The following is a 17705-nucleotide window of genomic DNA, read 5'->3' on the forward strand; positions in this document are numbered from 1 at the left end:
ATCGTAGTCGCTTAGTAGTTCCAACCAGCGCCTTTGTCGCATGTTGAGCTCCTTTTGGGTGAAGAAATACTTCAGGCTCTTGTGATCTGTGAAGATTTCGCAATGCTCTCCGTACAGGTAATGTCGCCATATCTTTAAAGCAAAGACTACTGCGGCTAGCTCGAGATCATGAGTTGGGTAATTGCGTTCGTAGGTCTTCAATTGTCTTGAGGCGTAAGCGATAACCTTTCCTTGTTGCATCAGCACGCAACCCAAACCTTTAAGAGAGGCGTCGCTATAAATCACAAATCCACCAGTCCCTGATGGAAGAGTGAGAACTGGTGCGGTGACTAGCCGTTGCTTCAGCCCTTGGAAACTTCGCTCGCAATCCTCCGTCCACTGAAATTTTTCATTCTTCCTTGTTAATCTGGTTAATGGTACCGCCAGCTTAGAAAATCCTTCTACAAACTTTCTGTAGTAGCCAGCAAGTCCTAAGAAACTTCGTACTTCATGGGTATTTGACGGTTGTACCCAGTTGACTATCGCCTTTACTTTACTTGGATCCACTGCTATCCCATCCTTGGTGACAACGTGTCCCAAGAAAGTCACATTGTCTAACCAAAATTCACACTTTTTGAACTTCGCATAAAGTTGTTGCTTCCTCAAAATGTCCAACACCGTACGCAAGTGCTCTTCGTGTTCCTCCCGAGTCTTTGAATAGATTAAGATGTCGTCGATGAATACTACCACGCATGTGTCAACAAGTTCTCGAAATACTCGATTCATCATGTCCATAAATGCAGCTGGGGCGTTAGTTAAGCCGAAAGACATTACTAAGAATTCGTAATGTCCGTACCTTGTCCGAAACGCTGACTTTTGTACGTCCTCCTCCCGAATTTTGAGTTGATGATAACCGGAACGAAGGTCAATCTTAGAGAATACTTGCGACCCTTGGAGTTGATCGAAGAGATCATCAATCCTTGGGAGCGGGTATTTATTCTTGATTGTCACCTTATTCAATTCCCTATAGTCAATACATAATCGCATCGATCCATCCTTCTTTTTCACAAATAGAACAGGTGCTCCCCATGGTGATACACTCGGACGAATAAAACCTTTGTCGAGTAGTTCTTGCAGTTGATCCTTAAGCTCCGCGAGCTCTCGTGGTGCCATCCGATAAGGAGCCTTGGATATGGGTGCGGTGCCTGGTAGTAGGTCTATAGTGAATTCGATTTCCCTATTGGGAGGTATTCCCGGCAATTCATCCGGGAAAACGTCTGTAAATTCCCGTACAACGGGTATCTCTTCGACTTTTGCTTCTGCTTTCTCCTCTGTCACGCATGCCAAAAATCCTAAACAGCCCTTCCTGATTAATCGAGTTGCATGCAGTGCGGATATCAACTTAGGCGTGTTGATAGTTCGATCTCCATAAAATTTGAATTCTTCATCACCCGACGGTCTAAATATTACCTTCTTGTGGAAACAATCCACGCACGCATGGTACATGGATAGCCAATCCATTCCTAAGATCACATCAAACCCGCTCATCTCGAATATTACAAGATTTGCTGGCATGACATGACCTTTAATTGATACAGGACAACGTCTAACTACGGAAGTACATACGACTGTCTTTCCTACAGGGGTAGCCACAGATAAGCTTACATCTAATGATTCTAGCTTTAGGTTACTTGCTTTAGCAAAGGAGTATGACACAAATGAGTGCGTTGCTCCAGGATCAAAAAGAACGGAAGCTATACCATTAGAAATAGGGAGGGTACCTGCCACCACTTCATTGGACGCTGATGCATCACCAGGTGTTAGAGCATAAACCCGAGCGGTTGCATGGTTCTTCTGTTCCTCAAGGCGTTTCTGACCGCTTAGGTTGTTGGGAGGGGCCTTGCAATCTCGTAGGATATGTCCAGGTTTCCCGCATCTGTAACATACCGGCTGCCCAAACAGACAATTCCCGGCATGAAGTTTTCCACATTTCTGACATGGTACACGGTGACCACCATTTCCTTGTTGACGGGGTTGTTGTGGTGCAATATTTCGTTGTGGGGTCTGGTGAAATCTCTTCTTATTGGGTTGCTCTCCTGAGTGGTTCCATTGTGGGACATTTCTCTTCCTCTGGTGGGAATACCCCGAATCTGCATTCTGGGTGGAATACCCCGAATTTGCATTCTGGGTCTGCTCGATTATCGCAGCTTTGTTGATGAGGTCTGATAAGTTTCCAATCTGGAATCCTACCACAAGGTTCATACTGCGTGGTTGCAGTCCTCTTTCAAACTTCCTCGCTTCTAGCTCTCCAGTTGACACGAGATAAGGGGCAAATCGTGATAGTTCGATGAATTTGGCAGCATATTTCTCTACCGTCATTGACCCTTGAACTAGGTCCGTAAATTCCTGGGCTTTGGCTTGTCGAACTGTCTGAGGAAAGAATCGTTCATAAAATTCTTTCTTGAATTCTTCCCAAGAAATGGGATCCTCTTCCTTTAGTGCTAGCCGGCTTCGTACTTGTGCCTCCTTGGTTTCCCACCACCGATTTGCTTGACCAGTTAGGAGGTAAGTAGCATACCTAACCATCTTATTATCGGCGCAGTCCATCACCTTTAGTAGCCTTTCGGTTTGCAGAAACCAGTTTTCTGCAACTTCTGCACCCGCATTTCCTTCAAAAGTAGGAGGTTGCTGCCGACGAAACTTTTCGAACGTGCAACCTTGTTGTTCTTTGCTAGTGGATCCTTTCCCGCGTTGGACCTCGTCTAGCAGGTTCATGAGAGTAGTTGCCAACGTTGTTACAGGGCTTGACTCATGGTTGATGATAACGTTTCCTCCATCTCCGGAGTTGTTGAACCCGGTGTTGCCATCTTGGTTATTGTGAGGCGGGGACGCCATTCTTCACAATCGATAATATAACAACCATTAAACAATTTAGACAAGAATCTTTGGATTATCTAGTAGTGACTACAACGACTAACTATACTTGGCCGGAATGTGGCTTCCCATTAACCCCTTTTTGTTTTTTTTTTTTTTTTTTTTTTTTTTTTTTTGAAAAGTCTGCCAGAACCTTATAACCTTTGCTCTGATACCAAAATTGTAACATCCCCAGCCCGTTAAGACTGAGTTTGCCACTGTTCTCCTTTTACAACAAAAGTTCTTGCAAAGATCTATAAGGTCTATCAGAGTACTTGATTTCAAAGGATACGATAAATGTATAAAACATTATTCAAAAGAGTTTATTACAAGCGAAATTAGAAAACATTAAACTTTAGTTGCGGAATATCATATTATTACAATAATTGATATGAAAAGACTTTGAAAGTTAATAATTATTCCCGCCCCCATTCCGGCCTTCTATTCCAGCGTCCTTTCTACCTGAAAACAAGAAATAAAACTGAATGAGCCCAAAGGGACCCAGCAAGTAAAATCCACAACCATAAATAGGTTTGCTCCTTGTTCTCAGTTTTTGGATAATCGTTTTCGCAAATAAATATACATCCAGCCATAATAATAATACATGTATGTACGGTTGTATCTTCCGTAGCATATACGTACTATTACATCATCATCATAATGCATCGCTATAAATCATCTTTATAAATTATCATAGTATATCATCGTTGAAATCATATTATCGTTTTTCTCATATTAGGGCCCATGTACACTATTACCCCTGTGTACGAGGGTTGCGGGTCCTTGTGACCATGGCACTGAACTGTGGCCTCAGCCATGCCCGACCGTTAATTAACTCTTTTCTTGGTGCACTCAACGGTCATGTTGATGGAATACCACTTTCTGGCATAGCCTCCTTCAGTGGTTTCGCCTCCATCCGAGTATCGGTACCGAACTCTTCTCATTCTTACTTATCTTGGGGCCAAAAATACTCTCCTCCATACATGTGCCCTCATTTCATAAACATTTATCTCATCTCTTGTACTTTTCTTTGTACTTCTTTTGATGCATCTTAGAGCAACATGTATGAGGGTTTATCATCATTCTTCTTTCTTATAATTATCATCATTTCTCAACTTTCTTTTCTAAAAAAATGGAAACTTTTCCAAATATAAACTTGTGTACTTAGAAAGCATTTAAAGAAATAGAAACTTTCTAAATAATTCTTTTAGAAATCCTTCATGCATGCAACATATATCCATGACAGGTAAATAAAATAATCATTTACAGTTTGATACAAGAATGAATAAATAGCATGACATGAAGTAATTTTAGAAGGGGTAGTAAATTTACTTACTTCTAGACTGAAGCTAAAAGTGGTCTGAAGGATCTAGTTGCTCCAATCTGACTAACACTACTAGTATATCTTTCAAACTAATTTCTCAAGTCCGTTCTCTCTCGTGTTCTTTCTTTCTTGCAACGCTTTGTCTCGCCCTTTCTCTCTCTGTTTCGTGTAAACACTTTCAGAAAGAAGAAAGACCGAGTAGAAAACGGAAGAAGGAAGAATATGTGGAAGAGAAGAGAGTGAAGTGGTGAAATTTGTGAAGGGTGAGGACTCTATTTATAGGAAACCATCTCCATCTACCAATCTTCATCTATAAACCTTCATCCACTAATCTCCATCTACTAATCTTCATCTATAAACCTTCATCCACTAATCTCCCTCTACTAATCTTCATCTATAAACCTTCATCCACTAATCTCCATCTACCAATCTTCATCTATAAACCTTCATCCACTAATCTCCATCTACTAATCTTCATCTATAAACCTTCATCCACTAATCTCCCTCTACTAATCTTCATCTATAAACCTTCATCCACTAATCTCCATCTACCAATCTTCATCTATAAACCTTCATCCACTAATCTCCATCTACAAATCTTCATCTATAAACCTTCATCCACTAATCTCCCTCTACTAATCTTCATCTATAAACCTTCATCCACTAATCTCCATCTACCAATCTTCATCTACTAATACTTAACTATAAATCTCCATCTACTAGTATCCATCTATAAATCTCCATCTACTAATACTATTATACCTACCATTGATTATTCTACCTTCCATTTTACTATCATATTATTTCACCAATTACCAATCTCTAATTATCACTCTCGGTAATATCATAAATTTCCCAAGAATTAAAATCATAGGCTAAAATGATCATCAAAATAATCTATTTAAATATTTTGAAAATTCCGAGGCGCTACAGTATAAATGTCATTGTCTCACTTTTAATGTTTAAAATCTTATAGAGGGGTTCAAATTGACTGCAATTAAAATTTTATGGGTTTAAATTGAGAGGTTTTGAAGTTTGAGGACATGTCAAAATGCGCGGTAATTCAAGGATTGAAAGTGAAATTTATCATATATATATATATATGTGTGTGTGTGTGTGTGTGTTGCTCTATCATCTATTGGGACTATTGGAAGCTAAAACCATATGCTTTCCGATGGCTAAAAAACAATTATATGACATGTGCATAGTGATCAGTGATCATAAAGAACAATATACATACATATATAACTAAAATAAGAATATGACAAAAGTTTTTTTTTTTTTTTTAAAAAAAAAAAAAAATTAATTGCTCGAAACAACTTATCTAAGAACTTGATGGATTGTTGTTTATGCATCCCAAAAAGAGAAAGAACACCGAGTCACTACAAAACATTCAAAATTACTTTATGTTTATGTCACATCATTATAAAAAATAAAAAATAAAAAAAATTCTAAAAAGAATTGTTGAACGAACCCGAACCCGAACCTGATGAATTTCTATGGTCACGTTTTTCCTGATTTTGAGCCCTATGACAAGATGGGTTGAAGTCTTCAAAATGCATCAAATTCAGTATGGTCATATGTTTGGGTGATTTTTCGTCCTATGAAAAGAATGGGGGCTGAAGTCTGCAAAAAAATGATAATTAATCGTATTGGAAGTAAATGGCATTGACTAGTGGGTCTCATTAAAAACGCGTAGTTTTATATTAATTGGTTATAAATTTAATCATTTCCTTTTCTTAGACTGGCGAAATTCAAACTGAGTGACACTTTTCTTGTCTTTGGGGGAAAAATGTATGTATAAAAGTAAATTATCAGTAAACTACGCCATCTTCGAGCTAACATAATCTTTATTTAAAAAATAATAATAATAATAATAATAATAGTAATTTTGACGTGTTTATGATGCATTATTTGCTGGTAAAGCATTTACCTTCCAAGAGGTTGACTGAAATGTTAATAACTTAAAAAGTAAATAAAAATTGGACAATCGTTTTTTTTTTTTTTTTTTTTTTTTAAAGCGGGAGAAGGGGAAAAGGGGAAAACAAATTGTTTCCTTTAAATTGGGTTCGATTTTTCTTTAAATTTGGTCGGATGAAATTTCTCCAACTTAATTGTTTTTTGTTTTGTTTTCTCCAACAATGAAATTTCGCCAAGAATGCTAACATGCATGACACTCCAATTAACTTTTTGATTCATCCTTATTAAATAAATAAATTAAAAAAAAAAAGAAAAAAAGATTCAATGATTTATTGGGAATGTAACGTGAGCATTGTTGGATAAATGTTGAATATTATAGTATTTAGCATTTTTCATTTGATAATGGTTTGGAAAAGTTTTTTATTTTTTAATTTAAATTTTGGTTTTAAAAAGTGTTTTAACATAATATAAAGGAAACAAGTATTTTTTTGGTAGAGCCAACATTTATAAAGTGTTTTGTATTTTGAATTGTATGCAAATAATTTCAAGAAAAGTTTTTCTGTTTTCAAAACCCTTATACCAAATTCTTCTTTTGTTTTTTGGCAAGCACTAAGAGGTATCAATTCACTTTTAATAAGGATTTCTGACAAGAAGCAATTAGAGAGAGAGAGAGGCTCTAACGCCTTCCTAGAAAATTTTTAAAACCTAGGGTTTTTTCTTCTTCCATCTCCATGGTGAGAGCAGCCGTCTCCTTAGTGAGGTTTTCCAGGGAGGAGATATGGAGTAAAACTCCATATCTCCTCCCTCTTCTTTGTTTAGATTTCCTTGTTTTGTTGTTTTTTCTTCTTGTTTTTGTTGTTGTGCAGTTCGACCAGATCAAGAGCTCTTGCCTCCTTCATCCTCTCAGATCAACCTCCACTCCGCCGCCTTCCGTTCACCACTGTGCAGCGCCGCTCGCCTCCTCAAAACTGGTTGAATTTTAAATCTAGTTTTGGAAAAAACTAGATCTAGCCTCATCGGTCAGTTTTCGACCATCACGCGTCATCTCACCTCGTGTCTCGGCCTCTCAACTTCCCAACGCCACCTCCTCCGGCCAAATCCGACCACCACGTGCCGGCGCGTGGATCTCACACGCTGGTGCGTGGATCTCACCTTCCGGTGTGTCTACATCACGCGCCTGCCAGTGTTCGCCAAACGCCGCTCCCCAGCCGTTGCTTCTGTTTTCTGGTCTTTTTGTTGTTTTCCTGTTGTTCTTTTGTATTGTATTTTTGTTGTTGTTGTTTTTGTGTTTTGTAGGTTACTGTCTCTTAGTTTTTTATTGTTTTATTACTTTAGTGGAGACTTTTGTAACTGAATTTGTGTTGGTTCCTCTATTTTCAACAGTCCTAATTACGGACTATAGCAATGCTTTTACCGCTTTAGCCTCCTTCTGGCGGTTGTTGTTGGTTCAAGTGGGGGTTCAGATAGGTTCTCCTTAATCTGTGTCCCTTTTACTTATGAAACCACCTTGCGCTGCCCTTTGAGAAGACCGGGTCATTTGTTTGTCCCATTTCTTACGATTTGTAATTATTTCCACACTGCTTTAGTTTGTTTTTGGTCATTGTTAGGGAGCCCACCCCTTTTTCGTTTTTAGGATCGTCTTCTCCTTCTTCCTTATGGATCAGGAGTGGAAAGGATCCTTCCCTGTAACTCCTTCCTTATTCAATTAGAAAAAAAAAAAAAATAAGGATTTATGAGATTTTCACAAAATATACACACAAAATCATCTCAAATGTAGAACCTTAAAATGACATATAAAATTAAATTAGACATTGCAGGAGAAAAGACAGCAGAGGAACTAGTCTCTCTTCCAATCGCCATTTCTTAGTGCATTTCTGGATTGGGTTAGGCCATTCCTTTCATTGGCTTTCCATGTTTGGTTCCCAGCTCATGACCTTTTACAAAAGATAGATTTTAACGTACAGAAAGAGAATTGACTTGCTGATCACAAAAAAACGAAAAGAAAGACTGATCAGTCTTTGCCTCTCTAGCAGGCAGCAGGGTACTGGTTGGCTCCATTTTGACACTTTCATCATGAAAAAGTAATAGATAACTTGTCGATTGAGATTGATACCTAGAGAAATCTCTTAGTAAGCTCGTAATAAAGTATGTTGAGATACCACTCAACTCAAAAGTTATGAGTTTTGGCCTAACTATGATATATATTTAATGTGGGACTTAAACCAATCTATACTTACACGTGTATACTCATTAGTCTCTCTCTCACGCGTGAGTTTATTACCGTATTTCTGCACTTCCCCTCGTATGGAATTTTTTTTTTTTTATCAATCTTATGGGCTCTCTCCAAGATCACTGCCATGTGGGTTTGCCAACACCACGTACATTTATCTCTATTTCAAGAACTCTCGATTGCGCTTATGACATGAACCTTTACCCCTTACTCTAGGATCTCTATTCATACCAGCACTTTGCACATTTGTCCATATTTCATGGATTCTTGTCTGTGCCTACACCACTCCACCATACTGCGCACTATTATTGACTCTAATACCACTTATTAAGGAGATTGACACCTTGTAGAGTATTTAGTGAGATCATAATATTATACGTTGAGACACCACTCAACTCAAAAGCTTTAACCTATAAATTTATACCCAACTATACTATATTAATCACTCATAGTTATAACACCTTTCTAACATGAGATTCAAACCTTTTTGGGCTCGCACTATATACTCAGTTATGGATGCAAGGCTCGTGACAATGTAATTTCCTCAACAAAAAAGTATAATAATAAAAAATAAATAAATAAAAAATAGGGCTCCACTAATCTACGGTCACCCACTAGACCTTGACTGGCAGGATTTTGAAAGATTTTCCATGTCGTGAATTCGACGCCCATGGTTGATCATCCTTTGAAAATCAGCCACTTGATTTCTCTATGCCCAGATAACACTCCATGCCTTTTGTATCCATCCATATCTTCTATAAATTCACAATCCCCCTGCTTTTCCCCCATATCACCACCTCTCTGCCTCTTGTCACAGTCATATACACCAACACCTCTCGCTTTCTATTTCTCTTTCTCTCTCTTTCTGATCTCTCTTTCTAAATATGTGGAAATCCTTTGTTACCTCCATTAACAAACTTTCGTTTTATGAAGTAGAAGAGTCTAGGAAGCCTTTTCTTAATGCAAAACCTATATACAGAGATGAGCTAGAGAATAAGGCATCAAAAAAGAAGGCAGAGAAGAAAAGAGACCCTTCTGCACATTCAAAACCAAAAGAAGATGGGAAGGATTTTGAGAAGAAAAGCTATGGATCTAGTACTAGTGCTGACAAAAAGGAGGTGATTACAGTAAAAGTCAGGATGACAAAACAAGAAGCAGCTCGAATGTTGTCCAAGTGCAAAGATGGAGGGTTCCTTGACTTCAAAGATGTGGCACATGAGCTTGCGCACATACCACCAGATCGTGTTAATATTGTGTCAGCTGAAGCTAGAAATGGTCAAGTGCTTAAGAGCATCCCAGAAGAGGTTTAGATGTATTACTTTTATTAATGTTACTATTGCTAGAAGAATTCCCTATTCTTTTCTCTTCTTTTTCCCCCTTCAATCTTTTATTAATTCTTTTGGTAAGAGAACTGTTAAAACAATCCATATAGACATATACCCTTTGTCTCATCAGCTAGGAAGTCTTTGATGGTTTATCAAGGCAACTTCCAATATTTGTTATAAAATGACTTGTGCTTTTGGTGCAATCTAAAAAGTTGGAACTTCTTTCAAGCTGAACTTGATTCGATTCCTTTTATTCAAATTATAATGGAAAAATTTATGTTCCAACTCCGACATCACTTGTTCAATGGAGAAGATGTCACGTTATTTAAAATTTTAAATGAAGTAGCAATATAAACGTCATTAAATGTGTAAAATTAATCGATACAAACCCAAATTAAAAGTTAGAAGTGTAGAAATGAGAGCTCATGCATTATTGAATATCTTATATACTTAAGCCTGTAATTACTGTTCTTCAATACTTTTAAAACGAGTTGTTATGGTTATAATAAAACAAAAAAAAAAAACAGGACATATCAAGAAGTGGTTTAGTCTTTGATAATTTGGTACGTGGGGCCATTAGGATGCCCGGGACCCTTTGGATGAGCTTCTCAGCAGTTCCTGCTTTGCCTCAAAAGGCTTCCTGCAGGAGAAATTTTCTCGGTTCGAGTAAAAGTCAAGATGACAAAGCAAGAATTAGTTTCTCGAAAGTTATCCAAGTGCAAAGATGGAGGCCGGGTCCCTTGAATTCATGGACATTGTTTGTGAGCTTGTTACTGTCAAAACATGTTCTGTTTCTTGATGCTATTTAAAAAGGGTTATTTATTTATTTATTTATTTTTATGTGATATAAAGATGAAAGTAATTTTTTTTTTTTTGTGAGTAGTTTTTGTTAATATTTTTATTTTGAAAATAAAAGGCAAAAGGGAGCCCCAAAAAACGATAACAAACAAAGCTGATTTCTTTTTATCCGCTAGAACTAGCAGATAAAATAATTTTTTTAAGATGAATTTCATTATTATTACCATTATTATTCTTTAGAGGGAAATTTGAAAAAAATATATATATATTCTGCTTGTTTTTCTACTTTAATTGATCCTCCAAATGCAGGGAGATATGTCTTTTATACAGTTTAAAAGTTTTTTTTTTTTTTTGTTTTTTTTTTAAAAAAATTTATGCAGTTTACAAGTTGTTCTTACTTGTGTTGTTTAGGCAAATTACAATATATATATGTGAGTATGTGACCGTTATACTAGTGAGACAAAGTTTTTCTCTTTACAATTTGAAGGAAATCTTTATTCATAGTTGTAATGGAGCCACAAGTGGTTTCCCATTTGGCCTTACAGGCAACAAGATTTTCTTCTTCTTTTTATTTTTATTTTAAAAAAGTAAGCCCTAAACGAAAGGAGATGAAAATATTCAAAACTAGTGACTTATTTTTGAAATGTGGTTCTAAGCTAAGCTACGTACCGTACCTTCTGAGGTTTGAAAGATTTTCAGTTCCTTTCTTGAATTTCTTTAAGAAAAGTTATGTTCTAGCATCACCTAGTCAAGAGGCTGCCTACAAGCTCATTATATAGGTTCACATGGGAGTCCATATATAACATATAACATTTACCATGTTTGTCATGTCGATCTTAGATTCAATCACACAGTTTTAACCCTCTCTTTCATTTTGGGACCTCGTCACACCATGGGAGGTAGACCTCATCACACCATGGGAGGAGACCTATACTATGGGTCTCGAAGGCTCCATGGTTAGAGATCCACGGTCAAACCATGAGTGTCGAAATACATATGTTCGCCATTTATTTTTATGCTGAAATTGGAGCGCCCAAACTTGAAGGAGATGAGATGGTTGATGTTGTCGGTGCAAGAGCAAAGGAAGCGACAGAGGAGGTGGGTCGAGGCAACAGAGTAAAAGCCTCGGTGCCACGTGAATTATCATATCAATTTAGTGATTGGCGAGATAAGTATAATGTATATTGCTTTACAAGTTTTTGTTTTTAATTATTTTTTAAAATTTTAAGTTCACTGAAAAATAAAGGAGATGAATATATTCAAACTAATGACTTTTATTTTTGAAGTTCGGTTCAAACAAAAACTACATACCTTTTAAGGTATGAAATATTTTAGCTAGCTATTCATTTTCTTGAAATTCTAGAACAAAAGTTGTGTTCTACTCTAACATCACCTAGCTAGCCAAGAGGCGACTTTGCATTTGGCTTTGCTCAAGAATTGGTCAAGAAGTCTCCAAGAGGTAGCTCAATCGGTTGGGATCACGTCTAATGAAGCGGAGGTCACTTGTTCGAATCCCCCTCTTCCCTCTTGTGCAGACATGTCAAAAAAAAAAAAAAAAAAAAGAATTGGTCAAGAAAATAAGTTCACTTGATACTTCTTTAAAGCCCACTTTACTCGCTTCAATTTGCATTAACTGCCTTTCCCACCCCTATTATTAAAATAATCAACAGATAATTAATTTGTGGTGGTATTTGTCGCTTGTATTGTGGCCATTAATTAGCACCAGAAGTTCGTGGTCACTAGCTAGCGGTAATGGCTGTGGTTGCTAATTGTTGATTTTTTATTTTTATTTTTTTTGGATGATTTATTAGATTGTCTTTGTTGTATTTGAATTTGACTATATATTATACATGGTTACATTTTCTCAAAAAATAAATACTTGGTTACATGTTATTTAAAAATTTTAAATGACGTGATAATATATTCATCATGTGGAAACATAAATAAAGTTCTCAATCCTCAAGAGTTAACTCAATCGGCTAAGAATCATTTTTTATAAATTGAAAATCATTCATTCGAATCACCTTTTTTCATTTCTCTCCCATTATGCGGACATGTAAGAAATTCATTCAATGACTTCAAACAAGACCTAAAAATGGGTGAATAGGTATTTTTCAATAAACCCAACAACAACAAAAAAATCGCAACCACACAAAATATCACCAAAATTAAATAAAACATTAATTATTTGCCTCATAGCTCCTGCATATCCTTAACTTACAGTATAGTAACACCAAATTCCTTACCTCTTGCAACCTTTTATTAGGTGTTAGGTAGTGCTTCAAATTTGTTGACTAAATTAAAGGCGTTGCTTGATTTTTTGTTGAGAATAATATTAGACAAATTAGGATAAAATGACCGGCCGATTATCTTATGCAACACACCTTTCTTCATTACTCATGGTGGCTTGTGGTTTTGGGCCCGACTCCCTGGCCCTAATAGGTCTTTCTAGCCCGGTCCGGTCGGGTGGATCCAAGTACATCATAAGTCTCTCTTAATGCCCCTACCAAATAAAAATCTCCATTGATGTAATGGTGACAATATATGATGTTGGATGATAAGAAGAAAATTAAAGAAATGGACTTAATTTGTTTTGTTTTGTTTTGTTTTTGTTTTTCCTTTTTCTTCTCTCTGTTAGGTGCATGACTCACTGCCTTTGTTCTCATCGTAGCTTTTAGTGCACCTACCTCAATAATGGTGGCAATTTATTTTAGTGAAAATTATTTATGATTAAATTAAATTATGTTATCTTCAATAGAAATTGTCTTTGCTTTACTGTAAAATAATTTTAAATTACAAAAATTAATAAATTATTGGGCTTCAATTATCTCACATGCAGATCTTGCGCGATTTACTGCGAGCTCGTGGCTCGACAGTCTACCAATTTTAGGTTTGGTGCTTTTCAATGTTTGCAACAAAACAACCTACTTTTGTCCCTACTTGTTGTAGAGTGTTGACAAATTGCACAACATACTCTAAAGAGTCCCAGTTAAATAGAAAAAAACAAAATTTTATTTTAATTAGTCTATTAAATTGATATTATCTGTTGTTGTTAGAATATGTGAATTTTAAAAATGCATGCATGTTCTAAGATACGTATGGGTTTAATAAACTAAGTTAAAAATAGGACGGAAAATTTTTGACATGTCACATAATATGACATAAATTCATTATTATAAAATTAGCAGATTAAGATTGATGGGTCTGACTCGTTTAATTAAATAGGTTGACTTAGAAAGTGAACCTATATACTTATACTCATGCCACGACACACTCTGAATCCGATACACAACACAGTATTTGACACGATTGCGAGCCCAATACATACCCAATGTTAGATTTTAGAGGTTGGATCGGTTTAATTAAATGAATCAGGTTATGTTTGGCATATATAATCTTATACCAATCTCTCAATATAACTCAAACTCGATATCCAAACACCAATTTGCCATTCTTAATTGAAAGAAAACTTTGTTTGAACCAAAATAATGACAAGGAAAAACGCCATGTGATCTCACCTGCAATTTCAAACTTTTAATGAGTAATAAACTACCGACATAACTAGAAAAAAAAATGTTATAAAATATTAATTGTATTTAGACTTAGTTAATCACGGCTAGGATTGGCAGATTTGGTTGGTTAGATTTGGACGTATGCAGCTGATCCTGCTCGAGAGCTTCATGGAATGTGGCGTAATTTACGTAGACTTTCATTATGCGGAAAATCTTCTTTTGATTGGTAAAGGCCTTAACGATTAAGCTAACTATGCATGTGCTCTCCTCAAAGTTCATTGTCATGGAAGTCAAAGGGACAAAGTTTTCTCAAAATTAAAGGATTTTTTTTTAAAAAAAAATTAGTTTTATTAAATTGATATTTGTGATATATATATTAAAATCACATGATCTAAGAACAGACGTTAATTTAATATACTCGTTCTGACCGAAACAATGAAAGTTGTTATGAAACAAAGAAAACATATGCTCATCATGCTTTGATACACGAAAGTTTGAGAAGAAGAAAGAGAATAGGGACATCATCCATGCCAAACATTCAATAAAAAAGAGCAAGATCACAATTAATGTACAAAAATGGTCTTCCATTCGTAATATATTGTGCTCAATCCCCACATCCTCTGCTTCTTTCCTTCATGATCTTGTTAAATAGTGGAAATTCTCTTAGTGTAATCATTTTCCCAAACTTTTTTTTTTCTTCAATTACATAGAACCAAACAAAACAAAAGCTAAAACAAACCAAAGAAGGAGGGATGTCTTTCTCACTAATTTTATATGAGAATGCAACCAGAATGAAATCTAGATGCGACCCAACTCGTCATATTGTAAGCATAAAAGTTTGTATTTCTGTTGATCTAACGAGCTTCCCAAGAAAGCAACGCAGGGTTGGAAGCCGGAGTTTCCGAGATTAAGGAGGAAATCCTCCAATCATGGGTGAGTACTTACATATTCATCTCGATCAACCACTATAGGGCCCTCTAGTTAAGAAAGTTTAATTACAGATGTGGGCTTTAACCCAAACCAAAATTTCATCAAGAGCCTACAAATCTATGGAAGAAGAAGTAGAAGAAGAGGAAGAAAAATGGCTGCAAATGAAGTACTCATCTTTCCATCTCAATCGCTTCAGGGCTCTCCATGATACTCTCCAGAGAAGGCTTCCATCCCTCAACTTTTCCTCTTCCTCTTTGTCTTTCAATCTCCCTGAAAACATCTTCCAACCTCTTCCCTTCTTTATCCTTCAGCTGAAGCATAAACCACTCCAACTCCTCCTTTGTCAGCACAATTTTAAGCCTTATGCTTCCCTTCTCAAACCCACTTTCCTTCACAAAAGGATTTGCTGATATCTCTCTTTGATCATATCCCTCCTCCTGCTGCTGCTGCTGCTGCTGCTGCATTTCCTCTGCTTGTTGCCTCGGCTCGCATGTCTCCATGCAGTTCCCCATGATTCTGGATCACCTGGAAACTAGTATTGTCTAGGAAAAGTTACTCTTTTCAGTGGATCTAATTGGTGCCTAGAACAGCTTTTGGGATCCAGAAAGAGAGAGCCAATCTAATTGAAAACTACTTTTTGGGAGGTTTCAACTTGTGCATGTGAGGTGGGAGCTGAGTAGGGATAGCAAAGAATTTATAGTGTTGAAGACATGAAAATGACAACATAATATAAATACTAGATTTGTTTCATTTTTTGAAGATTTGATTCCTTTCCTACTCGCTAAGTGACAAATTAAACTACTCGTCCCTAAATTGTGTGATACATAATATCCATGTGGGGGCACCTGATTAAGAAAATTCTAGGCCATGGCCTAACTATGTCTCATTCCCTCGAAGTTCCCAAAGTGTTCAAATTTTAGCAAGTACATTTTTAAGCATTGTCGCCGTTTTATATACACGGTTAAATACAGTAAAATTTAATTTAAATCATGATATAATTCGTCTCCATTTTATTTGAAATTGAGCTTGATTATATTCCCTCTCTTGGGAGCCAAAACATTTTTTTTTTGTTCTTAATGAGATCCGTATAGGATATACATGCCCAAGTTCATTGTATTTGATCTTTTCAGTCATGGTCACGGGTAGTAAATGAGAGTTTTTAGCTGTCTCTTCCCACCAAGATATTAAGTATATTGTTGACAATAAAAGTTAGTAATAAATAGTTTACATCAACCTTAGGTGCCTAAAATTAATGACAAAGTCATCCAAGTCAATTTTTGTGTTATTTTCTTCATCTATATCTTCTTCTTTTTTTTCTTTTTTCTTTTTTCTATTTGACAAAGGGGGATTGATTTGTGAATTTTTGTTAATGTGGCATAATTTACTTGGACTAGCTCCATGTTTCCAGCGTATGATTCTTTCTACTTCTCGTAGAATGATAGTTAATAAAATTAGTTGGATTTTTATATTGATTTTATACTGATTGATGTGATGCACTTTAAATAGCATCAAAATTTTGCCATGCACTTAAAAGACACCGTGTCTATTAATGTAAAGTATATAACGTTAATGTGAAAGTCTAATGTAAAAGTAACATTTCTCTAGTTTATAATTATATTCTACTCACTCGTGAATCATGATCGAGAAACCTTTATGCTTACCTTTCATCTTTAGTGGGTGATAGATAAAAATTCAAAAGCAAACCTAAGAAAAGGAAAGAAAACTTACTTTTTTTACTTTTTCTTTTCTTTTCTTTTGTCTTTTTGGTTCTAGAGTTTGACGAAGTCTCCTTAACTGGTTGTTGTTGGCCCTTTGCGGGGTCTACTACTGTAAATCTAGCACACTGTACTGCGTATTGTGGTTGGGGGCAGATGAGAGTAAAAGGTGATAGATAAGATGTCAGTTAATGATGATGAAGAAGAAGAAGAAGAAATCTTTTTTTTTTTTTTTTTGTCATTTTTACTATGCATATGATCACAGTTCAACAACAATAAGTTTGTTGTTTTTTTAACTTAATTTTATCTGGAGCTTCTAATATTCATGTATTAAGAGGAGCAAACAATGACATCTTGAATTTAAATTTGGATTTCGTAACTTTTTTTTTTTTTAATTAAATATTAGGGTTAATAACTTTTTTGGTATCTAAGTTTTGAGGGTTTTTAATTTTTTCTATAGATTTTAAAACATAATAAAACTAGTACCTCAAATTTTGGAAATGCACCACCTCTAGTTTGAAAAATTTTATGGGGTGGCCGGCGACCCCTAGACCAGCCTTGGGGGTGGCTGAGCCACCCCTAAGGTCAAACTAGCGGTAGCCAAACCACCCCAAGAGTGGTTTGGCCACCCCTATAGAATTTTTCAAACTGAAGGTGGTGATTCAGTCTTTTTCAAAATTTGAGGTACGAGTTTTGTCATGTTTTAAAACCTATGAGAGAAAATTAAAAAACCTCAAAACTCATGTACTAAAAAAGTTACTAACCCATATATTACGTGTTGAGCCTCACTTGTTGAATAAAAGTTTGAGAAAAGGAAAGTAAAAATGTTAATTAAATTTATAATTTTCTATCCATTTAAACTTTTAAACCAACTTTAAAAGGAGAAGTATTAAAATTTGAGTTAAATGATTAAATTAAAATTAAAATAATTGATGATTTAACTATAAGATTATGATTTTTATTAACTAGCATATATATATTATTGGTGTCGGAAAATCTCTGAAAGTTATTGACAAGATGATCATGTTTCTCTGACCACTTTGGTGGTTCCGTTTTGTG

The 17705-nt window shown here is 35.9% G+C and overlaps 2 protein-coding genes across 2 annotated transcripts; one reads left to right on the forward strand and one right to left on the reverse strand.

The window, feature by feature from the left end:
- Positions 1-9250: 9250 nt before the first annotated feature.
- LOC132176567 (uncharacterized) lies at positions 9251-9676 on the forward strand. The gene has a single exon (XM_059588815.2). It carries the CDS (start codon positions 9251-9253, stop codon positions 9674-9676), a length of 426 nt encoding a protein of 141 aa, XP_059444798.1.
- Positions 9677-14737: 5061 nt separating this feature from the next.
- Positions 14738-15625, reverse strand: LOC132175795 (uncharacterized). Its single transcript, XM_059587849.2, has one exon. It carries the CDS (start codon positions 15441-15443, stop codon positions 15102-15104), a length of 342 nt encoding a protein of 113 aa, XP_059443832.2. The 5' UTR covers positions 15444-15625; the 3' UTR covers positions 14738-15101.
- Positions 15626-17705: the final 2080 nt, after the last annotated feature.

This window comes from Corylus avellana, chromosome 3 (genome assembly GCF_965113065.1).
Source record: "Corylus avellana chromosome 3, dhCorAvel1.hap1.2, whole genome shotgun sequence".
Classification (NCBI taxonomy): Eukaryota; Viridiplantae; Streptophyta; class Magnoliopsida; order Fagales; family Betulaceae; genus Corylus; species Corylus avellana.